This window comes from Euprymna scolopes, chromosome 30 (genome assembly GCF_053919585.1).
Source record: "Euprymna scolopes isolate OS-2025 chromosome 30, ASM5391958v1, whole genome shotgun sequence".
Taxonomy (NCBI): domain Eukaryota; kingdom Metazoa; phylum Mollusca; class Cephalopoda; order Sepiida; family Sepiolidae; genus Euprymna; species Euprymna scolopes.
Window position 1 is genome coordinate 42,592,936 of NC_136511.1, and position 13,992 is coordinate 42,606,927.

At 32.9% G+C, this 13,992-nt stretch overlaps 1 protein-coding gene across 4 annotated transcripts in view; it reads right to left on the minus strand.

The window, feature by feature from the left end:
- The window catches only part of LOC145254771 (ubiquitin carboxyl-terminal hydrolase 20-like), a 123,968-nt gene that overhangs the window by 40,145 nt on the left and 69,831 nt on the right, over nt 1-13,992 (minus strand). For 2 of the 4 annotated variants that reach the window (XM_080113539.1, XM_080113541.1), the window contains 2 exons: nt 851-951; nt 459-586 (listed from right to left, as the gene is read on the minus strand). In XM_080113539.1, the coding sequence (XP_079969665.1) occupies nt 459-586; nt 851-951 (229 nt within the window). Of the gene's footprint in view, nt 1-458; nt 587-850; nt 952-4,936; nt 5,058-7,549; nt 7,674-13,992 lie in introns of those variants that run through there. The other 2 variants (XM_080113542.1, XM_080113543.1) reach the window with 2 other exon arrangements.

The following is a 13,992-nucleotide window of genomic DNA, read 5'->3' on the forward strand; positions in this document are numbered from 1 at the left end:
GATACTAACAACTGTCTTAGAATCACTTATTTAAACCTACGTTCTATGCCTTTACTTACATTGCTAATGCTGGCTTGATATTTCAAGTTCAGGAGAAAAATTATAGGTTATTATTTTGACCATAACTTTTCCTTGGCCTTTTTGACTAGGAGCAAAGTATGGTATCTGCTTTGATACTACACTTCATCTTTTTTGTTCTCAGTAAAGGAGAAATCCTTCTAAACAGAGGCAAATTTTTATTTAGTTCCAATCCAGAGTCCCCCTTTTTTTTGGAGATTGAGATTTCCCCCCCTTCACATTAAAAAGACCATGTTTCTAACTTCGCCCTCCCATGTTGGAAGGCAAGTAAATAGGAACCAAAAGAGTATGATTTTCATAAAGAAATTCTTGCAGAAAAAAAAAAAAAAAAAGAAAAAAAAAGAAGATTTTTTTTAACATCAATAAAGTTGCTTAGTTACCTCGGGGTTTGATTGTGTCGTCATCCATGTCAGATTCTGAATCCTCAGCCTCAAAAGCACTTCGTTGAGGGGAACTGTCCGTCGAGCCGTCCTGTCTGTGCATTACTGGGTAACTTCTCTCATTTAATCTGTTGGTTACCATACATGCAAATAGAAACATTATTTTCAATAAACATATTTCGTTAAATAACACAATGAATTAGAGAGGAAGTTGTTGTTTTCGTGCCAATGAACCATAAAAATGCAATTAAATGTTTAAATCGTCTAAGTTGATGGTACAAAAGTCGTGAATCATGTTTACATTATCAAAATCTTACGATCAAATTATAATATTGACCTATTGACAGTCTTTTTTAATTTATTATAAATAAATAAACAAAAAAGATAATTACAGCAGTGGCGGGTTGTTGTGTTCAACCAAAACTTCATTTTCACAGGAGTAACACCAGATTCGCATTGTCGTCAGATTGATAGTCAAGCAATGTTTGAACTCCTGAAACACAGCACAAAGAGAATTTGAAAGAAATCACATTTAAAATAAAATAATTTTTTTTTTTTTTTACTAACGTTCACCTATAACAAGGCATATTGCCACTTGAATGTAAGGGGCTACTAATTGGGACCATGCTGAGGATAAATTAAGATTTTGGTTTACGTTACATTTAAACTTCTGCATACCGGCACAATCAGAAAAGCAGATAGCACAAAGAGAATTCCACAGTCTAGCTGTTTGAGGGAAGAAACTATTAGAGTAGAAAGCTTTCTGGTATTTAGGGTCTTCAACAGGGAAGGGGTGTGATTTTGTTGCTAAGTGGTTGTCTCAGGGATATGTACATTGAGGGGGCACAAGTGCAATGAGTTCATCAGAGCACATTCCATTAAAATACTTGATGGAACGATAAAAATGTCACCCTAGAAAAGACAAGATTCCATTTCCATTTGATAAAAATGTTTTTTTTCTTTTCTTTTTTTTTGTTGCAGACCATCTACTAGTTGGCCAGTTATGTACAAATCCCAAGAGCGATAATAAATGTTCAACGAGTGAGGTTGTACAACTCATGCTCTCTACCGATGCAAGTTATGACAACAGGAACTTTGCCAACACCATGAAAATGCATCGCTGGATTGCAACAAATAACAGTTATAGTCTTTGGTGAGGTTTCAAGTGAGGGCCACATCATGCCACCTCAAATCTTCAAAGTCAGCTTGAAAATCAACACCAAAGTGTACCTGGATGTGCTGAAAAGTGTGGTGATCCCCTGGTGCAATCAGGTGGTCGCTGGCAAACCCTGGGTGTGGCAGCAGGACTTGGCACCGGCCTACAAGTCCAAAGAGACCCAAGTTTGGCTTCAGAAGGAGTGCTACGACTATTTACATATAATGCACATATAATATGGGCATCTATTTTGAATGCTTAATTTTCATGACTATTTTTTTAAACATTTCATAATAATGCTCAATGTTATTCATTTGTAATTTTATTGTCATAATTTACTATATATATATAAACTAGCTTTGCTGATGTAAATGCTAAGTGATTAAAAAAAAAATTGGACTAGTTACTAAAACCTTTCTTAAATCAAACTGACATTGTTTGCGAGAATGAAAGTGAAACTGAGGTATAGGCAAGAAGAGTTCATAGAGAAAAGGGAGAGTTATGTTATAAGGAGATATATTTTATGTATTGATTTTCAATATTAACTTCAGTACACAAGCAGAACTAGATACAAACTTATGAAAGTATAGTAACTAAACTTTTTGCCAGTTTTTAACGGGCAAAAATTGTAATCTGTTGACTTATAATGGGTGCTTTATGCCAAACTTTTAGAATAAATGCAGTATTGTGGTGACTAATACTTAACTGTGCATCAAACGAATACCATAATACTTAGTTTGCTGCACTTTATCGTAAAGGTTCATACAAAATTTCAGTCACATCAACTCTTAGCATGGATGTTTAATGAGAGTCTTAATGACAGACTTAAATCTGATTACCTCAGAAAAAGATTGTTGGTATGACTACATTGAAAGAACGGATGAGAGTTCTTAGGTTATTAGATGTAGAACAGTTGAGGTAGCAAGTTCAGGGGAAGACCAAGGAAAACATGGGGGGAGGGGTGATAAAGATGAACTAGAAAGAAGGATAAAACTGCCAGGGATAGTTAAGTTTGGAAATCAATTTCTTAAAGCCATCCAACCCATGGCAGTATGTGAAATGAACTTTAAACCACATATAACAATAATGGCCACCACTGTCTAAGAACCCCACCCCCCAAAAAAAAAGTTGAGGGGGGGGGGGGGGCAATTCCATGAAAACAAAAATTACTTTCCAAAAATTAAAACAAATTAACTTTTCAACAATTATGTGTTCAGAAATTAAAAAATAAAAACAAGCAGTAGCAGCAGACTAGTCACCTCAACTTTCAAGGTCAAGGTTGAAATAAAGTTATCAACAAGGCTAAGTGGAGACGGACCTACTGATGTAACTTGTGCTTGTAATACGAGATGCAATATCTGCATTGAAAAATCAACATTGTTGGTAGTTTGTGCAGTACACCACCCACACTTTTAAACAGGTTAAATATCGGTTTTAATTTCCAATGGGTTGGATAGGAAGTGGATGGGCAATATTTATTGCTAAGTCTTTAAATATACGATATGAGACTGGTGAAAGAGATCTATTAAATATTTATTACACTCCCCATAGCACCTGCTTCCATAAAATGTACTAGAAATAAAAGTACACACACAATGATGAGAATTGTTCAACAGAAAAAAAATGTAATTACTGACACTTTCTTAACATGTCTATTGAAATGCAAAAACATTTGCAAAAAAATACAGTGTTATCTACAACAACTGTCAACGACTTCCCACACTATCCGTGCCTAAAACTAAACAAAAAATTCCATGAGCAGAACTGTCCGTCTGTGGAATACAATATCATAGACTGACTATAACATGGTCATCTTTAAATCCAATCTGAATAAATTCATATTGAGCCGTCCTCTCAGATAATCTAGCTCTACCCAAGTTCCATTATGATTCAGTCTACCCAATGCTTAACCCTTATCCTTGAGTAGTCTTTGGGCCTTGATACATGGTAACCTCCAATTTAAAAAAAAAAGTACAATCTCTCGTTTGCATTTTAATTCTAAAATTATGAATAGAAATGGAATCTTGGCTTTACTTTCGACAGCCTCGTAACTCTTGCTTCCCTTATTTTGTCCTTTAGTCCTCACATTCCATGAACCATGTTTCTTACAAAGGAGGAAGAATTGTTTTTTGGTTTGGCATCTATCCATATAACATTTTATTGTTGGCTACTTTTTGACATTGAAGTGATTTTTTTTTTTTTTAGCTCCTTACACCAAGTGGCTGCATACCTTGTCTGGAGTGATTTCACAATTTCTATCATCTTAAGAATGGTTTACTTTTCTCACACAAATCAATCCATTCATCATTGTAAATCTTCTCAGTATTCTTCATCGTTCAACTGACAATCCATTGAATTAATCTTTATCATAGAGTGACTCCAGGCCCTGAGAAGTGGTGATCCATCTATATATATAAAAGGCAAATGCGGCGCACGCATTTTTGTATGTCCAAGAAAGGCTTCTTCGCAGGGCTTCTAGGGGGGGGGGATACTATGTCTTAGAACTCTTCATATACCTCCTAGATCATAATATGTACGTTTTGCGAATGCACGTCGCGTCTAGATTTATTTATGTTGATTTTTATAAAATTCTTGCTATTTCAGCTTCTCACGTGTTCGTTCGGCTTTTTCAGATAAAAGCGAAACTGATCTGAAGTGAAGTGCTGAGAACGTCCAGAAAGCAATGGGCGTTTGATCAATGTGGGGAAAACTCCTTATATCAGACAATTGCTTATTCATATGGGCCTCTCCTCTTTAAGGGGAGCTGGTTTCCTCCTAACATTTTGGCAAAACAAAAAGTGGGGAAACAACACCAAAATAACTACCCCGCAGTAAAAGTTCACTGTGGGACTTTATGGCATGATCATTAAAATTGCGCACCTATCAAGTTCACTTTTTAATCGTTAAATTTGAACTCTGTTTAGTTACTCTCCCTTCATGGGCGAGTAGTAAGTTGTCAGGGGTTTTTTTCACACTTTCTTTTCCACCTTTGCCTCAACATTCCGGGTTCAATCCTACCTACTTACCAAAACTTTTTTTTTTGTAACCCCCCCCTCCCCACACACACCTACAAACACCCGGGCAATGCCGGGTACCCCCGCTAGTTAACAATCAAGTTAAAATAAAGGAAGTTACATCAGTTAAAACGTGATAGAACTAGAAACATATACGGCATAACCACATTAACACATCGGTTCCTACAAGATCACCAAAGTGACATTGAGCCTGGTCAGTAGCAGACGAGTGACTATTTCAAAGTATCTGGTACTGCTCGATATGGGAGGATGGAGACGTGTTAAAAATTAAATGTTAAAAACCTTACCAGAACGGTATACACATATGACCAAGCTTGTGAATTCTATATTTCACAGAAACTTCCTGCTTTGCTAAACCCACCCAGGGTGTGTGCCACATTAGGAGGAATAGAAATATTAATTTCTGAATTTTTGAGATAAGGATTGGTTATTTGTGTTATTTACATCCTTCAGACTACCGTTTTCATCTTGGGTGTCATTTTCACAACATTTCGGGCAATGTAACCTCTGACCTTTAGGTGTATCTTGTCGAACTCGAGAATCTGGACGAAATTTCAAACGGAACCCTTTATTTACTTCATGGGGGTAGCATACTCTTGTTCCATCAACCATGATTAGATAGAGGTCCTAAGTAATTCGCAATTGTATTTTTCCTTTGCACACACTGCAATATTCTCCTAAAGGTTGAAGGTTCAATTCTCAGTTTGGGCGACCGAAAAATACAATTGCAAATTATTTAGAACCTCTATCCAGTCATGGCTGCTGGAATGACAGCATGCTAACCCTGTGAAGTAAATAAAAGGTTCTATTCAAAATTCCGTCCAGATTCGCCGAGTTCAACAGAAACATTCCAGAGTTCGACAAGATACATCGAAAGAAAATCAGGGATTACATCGATCAAAACATTGTGAAAATGGCACTCAAGATGAGAAGAGTAGTCCGAAGAATTTAAATATTCATGCTGGTGAGGACAACAATTCAAATATATATATAAAGCTAACTTCTCATCCCATAAATTTAGACAATGGATTCAATTAAATTTTTTTTTTTTTTTTTTAATTGCTTCAGTTTGAAACCTAGTTATAACAATATAGGTAATTGGTTATCTTGTGTAGGTAGACTATGATTTCTTAAAAACGTTTTGTTTATTTGTCAATTTATTTTGATTGCATAGCCACAGGTCAACAAAAAATAGCAAAGTTACAAAAATCAACACCTGAATTCGAACAAAAATATCCCCTCCTCCTAGAAAACACGTTTTAATTGCAGGATATATTTTCAAACAATGTTTATAGTCCTAATAAAGAATGACTATTTTTAGTTATAATAAATATACATACCGAAATTTCTGAATTTTTTAAAATCAGGATTGCTAATTCGTATTATTAGACTTATTTGGACTATTGTTCTCATCTTGAGTGTTATTTTCAGGTTTCAGTCATTGTAACCAACGACCTTCTTCAGGTATATCTTGTCGAACTTTAGAATCTTTCAAACTCAGGAGCTTGCATAGAATTTCGAATGAAACCCTTTATTTAATCCCGAAGAGAGGGGGGGGGGTAGCATGCTTCCGTTTGATCAGCCTAAGTAATTTGCAATTATATTTCGAGTGTCGCCCGCTATGAAAATTGAACCTTAAACCTCCAGAAAAGTGTTACTTGCAGCTGAATTTTACCCAGAACATTATTCGTTATGCCATGGGTCCTTGAGAACAAGTTTGACAGAAAGGTTCCAGAGTTTGAAAAGATACACGTGAAGGAGGTTAGAGGTTACATCATCAAAAAAAACAGGAGAATAACAGTCAAGATGAGAGTAGCAGTCCAAATAATCCAAATAATGATGAATATCAGTCTTGATATTAACATGGTATGGACACGTTGAATGGATGAGAGTTCTTCGGTCAGTAAATGTGGAACAGTTAAGGGTTGGTTGGTTGGTGGGTTGGCTGTTTTTGTTTTACGGCATATCAACCCTTTTCGGGTTATTTAATGCCGAATCCAAAGATTTTGAAGAAAAATTTTTTAATAGAATATATTTGTTGTTTTCAAGTCGGTTTCTATTTAACCCATAGTTGGAACCCTAACAGGTACTACCATTCCGGGTCAGAATGGACCTGGGAGCAATGGTAATTAAAGGATGGCTCTACACTCCCCAAAGCCCGCAAGCTGGGGCCTCACCACTGGATATAGTTTAAGGTCATATCCAGGACCAAAGGCTAAGGGAGCAGATCTAGTTCACAGAGGAAAACAGCCAAGGATAACATGATAAAAAGGGACTCGAGAGAAAAATATTAATAAAGACCTGACCAGCGATAGGTTAGTTTAAAATAATTTCTTAAAGCTGTCCAACACATGTCAGCATGTTAAACCGATGACGATGATTTGAAGGAAAATAATGTTGATATAAAAGTTTAACTCCCAGTCACCGAATGATTCCATTTATTTATTTTTAATTAATTTTTTTTTTTTTAATGATTTCACCTTTGAAAAGTCATTATGACATTTGAGAGGTTGTTTGAATACAACAGTTTTTTTTTTTTTTCTAATGTAAAATTGTCAAATATGATGCTTTAAAGAAGTAAACACCCGAATTGAACAAAACATTCTAATTGTATGAAATATTTTTAAATATCTATACTTCTAATAAAGAAAGGTTACATTTGGTTATAATAAGAAAATGAAGGGAAGACCATCTTTTTTTAATTTTAATTTTCTAAAAGCATGAATTCTAAAAAGGAAACCACAAAAAAAAAAAAACAAAAAAAAAACACCTAAATTTGAACAAAATCATTTTTTTTAAAAATACAAAAAGAAACTGGCAATGTTACAATACGAGTTTGTATTAAAAAAAAAAAAAAAAATAATTGAAACAATTTTTTTTTTTTTTTTAAAGAAACTTACTTGAAAGGAAAGAGCTGTTATGTTGACCACGATAATCTAATGACAACACTATGTTGGGAGGTGGAGTGAAATAAGCCATGCAACCGGCAGCTTCTTCACTGGTCGACTAAAAGTGTGACTATGCATTGGTATCAAGAAAATAGAAACACCAAAGAGAGATACGACCAGCCACCGGTCTTGTAAACCAACCTAAAAATGACCAGCATTTATTTATATATATATATATATATATATATATATATATAGGTCAGGAAGTAGTAAGAATGACAAAAAGCTGGAGAAGTGGGAATTTGAAACTAGGGTCTGACAGAATAGGTGGTTGGCGAAAGGGGGACGTGTGTGTGGGTGAAAATGGTAAAAAGGAGGACAACAAGGTCAAAAAGATTATCAAAAGTTGGGGCATGATAAAGTAAAATTACACGCGACACAGTGTTGTGATTACAAGCCGACTGTGGGCTCAGCATATCGAGTTTGAGTTATGTTAGAACTTCTGCACTGGTTTCACTAAAGGTATGAACCCATTTATCCTCCTTTCGGCTACGGATTCTATAGCATTCACTAAAGTAGGAATGCTTCAAAATAACACCAGTCTTTCTCTGCTATCAAGGTATTGTTGCCAGTTGTCCTGGACTTCTTACCATTGGACTCAAGCAATGCCAGTTCAAGAGATGTGCTGCTGGAGATTGTACAACCCTGGCTTCAACATAGACACCTTGTGCAGACACCCTTACAGCATGCTTCAATTGTCTCAAGATTGAAAGAGAGCCTTTATACATATATAATTTCATGTATCCAGATGTTATAAGGAGAGATTTTATATGTAACAAATTTCAGCAGTTACTTCAACAGTGCTCAATACGCAAATAGAGCCAGGTAGTAAGTTATATTTTCATAACTATAATATCTATATGCCTATAAATTTTTTTTTGTGTATTGATATTCATATTAAAAATCCTTTTTTCTATTTATTTAAAAAGAAAATACAACTTTGTTATATATGGGTCGTGGAATTGCATTCACTAGCAAAAGATATAGCTAATTTGCATCTTCTTTTAAACATTCATCTTAATTCTCTATTAGTTTTTTCGGTTTTCTTAACTATTACGTGTAAGTATATTCATGCAGATATTCTACATGATTTATATTTACATAATATTTGCATCTCTTTCTATATATATTTATGTACACGTATATATATTTGTTTAAAAAATTTTGCCTACCAAACTCCTGTCAGTTTTTGGTCTACAGTCATGAAACTTAATATATAGGGTATTCAAGCCCATACAAAACTTTATATTTGGATTTTAGCCAGAGAAAATCGGTGCAAGTATATAAAAATTAAAAAAAATGAAATTTGCCAGGTGAAGGTCGAACAACAGCATTACAAATATGCATGCGTAACGTAATAGCTATTGGTTTATGTTTTAATTTTTAGCCTTACACCAAACAGGTTTTCATAGGTCAGGCATTAATATCAAAGGAAAAAATAAATCGCAATCTAAACGTTCTGGTTTCGATTCTCGGTGGTGATGCACAAGTAATTTTTTTTAATTTTTAAATCATTACTATATATTGGGTCCAATATAATATAATAAATACGAAATCTGCATTAATCAATATATTATATTTAAGTGTACTTTAAGACCAGGCAATGCCGGGCAGCCTACTGGTATATATGTGTGTGTGTGTGTAGGCAGCATTCTTTCATTTAAACATATTGTTAACAATAACAGAATTCACAGCTGGATTTTTATTTTTGCAATTTTTCTAATGATCATTTATGTTAAAATCAAAAGAAATAATATAAGTTCCTATATGTATCATGAACGTTTGCGATTCATCAAATCATCTTCAGATGACAAAAACAACATATATACACACACACACACACACACACACACACATATATATATATGGAATGAAAGTTAAATTTTGCAAATTACAATTTACATTTTTTTTTCGAACAAGGGATACAAATAGAGATAATATTCTTATTCCATGGAGTTTCAAAAAACAGCTTTTTTTCCTCAGAGTAAAAACAGCAAAATGATACTTATATAGGCTAGCTATTAATATATTCCATTTCAAGTTTTCAAATTATGCTAATTGTTTAATTTCTTAATTTGTAAACCTTACATCTTACACATGCACACACACACACACACATATATATATATATACATACTAGCATGTCGCCAGGCATTGCAGAGTCATAAAATATGCATAAATATTTATACAGAAACTGAGACATGTACAAGCGAGTATTATGTTTTTTCTAAACTGCTCATTTCTTGTAAAAAAAAAAAAATAAATAAAAATAAAAATACTTGGGTTGAGGTAGAAATCAAAACCTAAAGGCAGCGAGTCAAATACGACAACCATTTGGCTCGCTTGACATGATCTTTAAATAGTGCTTTCAAATTGTATTTATTTTTAACATAAGTAATCTGTAATGTGAACTATTCACACATGCACATTCGTGAAACAGTTAGCAATCATAAAAATCTGATGACTCCCATGTACCAATTTTCAAGTTTTGACCTTTTAGCAACTTTTTTCCAGATGAAAACGGATTAAGTTTTCCATGTCTGAATATCCTATGTACCTAATTTCAAGTCTGTAGATAAAAAATTCGTTGAGTATATAGGTTGAGAAGTGCTCTCTATCACACACACATTCTCATTTATGTAGATATACGTACACTAGTTTATCATGGTCGGCAGTGCTCAGGTGTTTTCATGTACAATTTTTTTTTTTTTTCTAAATATTATTTCATTAAAAAAAAAAAATTAAAATTAAGTAATATGATATCGTTTAGTCATTAAATTAATTGAATTAAGTTGTTAAAAAAACTAGGTAATGTTTTAAGCTTTATTTATAAAAGAAAAACTGGAAATAGCTTACAAAAACTTTCAATCTTTTGATACACTAAAGTTTGCTAGGAATTTTTCAAACCAGCTTAAATGACTTTCTATGAAGAAGGGGGTCAGGAAACAAGTCTTTTTCTTCAACAAATAACAAAATAAAAATGCCCGACTTTGACAGCAATGCATTTTGATGGAACCCCCCCCCCCAAGATTTTAAAAAGGTTATTAAAATTTGGATTGTAATAAATATTCAATTAACAGTAAATAAAAATAATGTGCAAGCCATGTAGAAGAAAGAACCGCACATGAGAAATGATCACAAATTTATTATTAGGTGTAAAAAATTTATCAACTTTGTTAACTATAAATGCAGTTCAATTTGAAATTGAGCTCTCAAGAAAATAATGTGTAAATGCCGTTATAGTGTTTTTTTTTTTTTTACAATGTATACATACCAACAATTATAAATTCCATCAGATCAGATGAAATGTAATTTTTACTTTTCTTAATAAATGAATTCACTGAAAATTAGATTTACATTAAAAAAGTTAAAACTAAAAAAAAGTCAAGTATAAAATGTTCAAACATCTTTTTTTTTAAAATATTATTGACTAGCAGGCCGCCTGATGAGCCCGATCATAAAATACGCTTAAATATGATATTTTAATTTATGCAGATTTCATATTTATTATTATAGAATCAATACTCTGTTGATTATTATGTTGTACCTAATATATAGTAGTGATTTCCAAAGTTTTTAAAAAATAAGACTTCGGTGCCATCAACTAAAATCAAAACAAAACATTAAGCACTCCATCTGAGCTAATAACAGATGAATATCATAACTTTAAAAATTAACTGAATTTATAATAACTATGTATAAATAGTATATACCTAGTTAATTTACGTTTGTCAAGTTTCAAGTTTTTCCAATTTTGATCCCTTAGCAACTATTTTTATCGGCTAAAACCAAATTGAATTTTTTTCACATGTATGAATCCTCTATATATCAAGTTTCAAGTCTGTAGACTAAAAGCTGATAGTAGTTTGGTAGAAACTGTTCCTCGCACAGACAGACACAAGGCCACTTTATATATATGAGAGAGAGATTAATGCTATTTTTAAAAAACTTTTATTGGGGTAGAGGTGTATGCAAGTTAAACATAAACAGATCCATCTGTTTTTGATATTTTCTGAATATTTTTTCACCAATCTCTAAATTTTTTTTTTTTTTTTTTTTAGAAAATAGACTACATATCATTAACGTTGGACGAATATTGTCTCCCCCATCTCACCAAGCAAAACTTTCACAAAAAGCACTCAACTTTCTATAATCACTACCAACAATTTCCCCTACTCTCTACCGGTATCTAAATCTGAGTGCATTCCATAAACAAAGCTTCTTTCATAGAACTACCACCTGTGGAAGTCGATTCTGTTGGCATACTTTCCAGCTGACTACAACATGGTTGTCTTCAAGTGCAAATTTTTTGATGTCTCGCCCTCTTAAATAATTAAATTCTACCCAACTTCCACAACTAACGATTACTAAGCTGTTATCTCGGTGACCAAGTTACACTCATTAACCCTTATTCTTGAGTGACCTTCGGGCCTTGATAAGCGATGACTCCCTTGTAAACAAAAAGAAAAATCTTAAACTTTTTTTTAAATTTTATATATATAACTACTTCATTTACTCACAATAAAATTAATATACGAAAGTATAAATTTATGCGTAAACTTTAAGTATTTACTTCGAAAGTGCTCAATACGTAGGTAGAGCTAGTTGTAAGTTATAAAATATATATGGCGATTAAGCTACACTGAATATTCCGCGTTTCATCCACTCTAGGACTCTTCAGGCTTATGCACATAAGCCTGAAGAGTCCTAGAGTGGATGAAACACGGAATATTCAGTGTAGCTTAATCGCCATATATATTTTATAACTTACTATATATATATATATATATATATATAAGTGATGGGACAATTCCAATATTTTTCCCTGATTCCTATACAATTACTGATTCCGTACTAAGTTCCAGATTCCGATACAATTACCGATTATGATTTTTTTATAAATATTTAACTATAAAAGTGTTATTTTGTCCTGGTTACCATAAAAACATATCTTAAATGTGCCTATATTTTCTCAAGCGTAAAAACACATTCGTGACGGGGTGATTTAGAGATTGTAGTCTTAACTGGAAGTTTAAATCAATCAATATTTATTATTTTATTATTATTACAAGCAGTGGAAGATGTTTCTTAAACCAAAATCAAATAAAAAATAATTGAAGGAATCGGTTTTGGCATCGGAAAATAGGCTCAAATTTTTCCGATTCTGATACCCCAAAAAGCTCCAATTTTTTCGATTCCTGATTCCGATTAATCATCCCAACACTAATATATAATATCAAAAATAAACTTAAATATTTATGAATTAAATAATGATATTAAAAGTTGAAGATATGTTTTGAAGTGCAATGGATTCAAATCTAAAAAGCAAAAACGAAAGAAAGAGGTTTAAGTACCAAAAAGGTTTTGTTTTTCTAATTACATTAAAAAAAGAAACAACAAAGCTCAAGTATAAAATGTTTGACAAATGTTCAAATACTTCTTTTTTATTGTTTTTAATTCTTCAAAATATTGATTAACACCATTTTTAGATTATACCACTTTATTTAGTGTTCATCCCAAATAAAGAGCAACACCACCGAGACATAAGGAGCTACTGTGAATTAGGGGTATCCTAAGTGGGGGGTTTGCAATAAGATGTTTATTGACATTACATTTAAACTTCTGTATGTTAGTACAGTTAGGGGAACAGAAAGGGAATTCCAAAAGTTAGCAGTTTCAGAAAATAAACTATTTAGAGTAGAAAGCCCTCCGGCATCTAGGGACCTCTACAGTGAGGGGATGGATCTTGCTATCTGACTGGTTGATCGGGAGTATTTATAAAGGGCAGGTGCAGCACACTTGTCTATGCACATTCCATTAAAGTACTTGTAAAACAAGTATGAGGATGCAATATTACAGTGATGGAACAGAGGTTGGAGCTTGTTACATAGTGTGGGATATTAGATTAGAGACTTTTTTGGACCCTGTCGAAGAGGAAGAGACCAATGGTTGATGTATCAGCCCAAATGTGTCAATAATACTTCATGCATGGACGAATGGTGGCTTTGTAGAGATGGGGGGGGGGGATAAGATTCTATATCTAAAAAAAAAATAAAAATAAAATAAAAAAATAAATAAAATAAAAAGTAAATATAAAACAGAATTTAAAATTTTAAATATACAAAAAAAAATGAAATAATTACACGCAAAAACTTTTTATGGTAATAAGTTTTTCAAATCTAGAGAGAAAATAGTAAAAGTCATTATTTAAGCGATTTATTTTTGTGAATATTTGATGATAGGATGACATTATATGATTTAGCCTGACGATTTTTCTTCAGGAATGAGATATGGATACTTTTGTGTAGCTTCCTTGCAATAGATATATTTTCATACTACTACTACTATGAAGCTCTACTCATATATTGAGCACTGCTGAAATAAATAATGTAAAT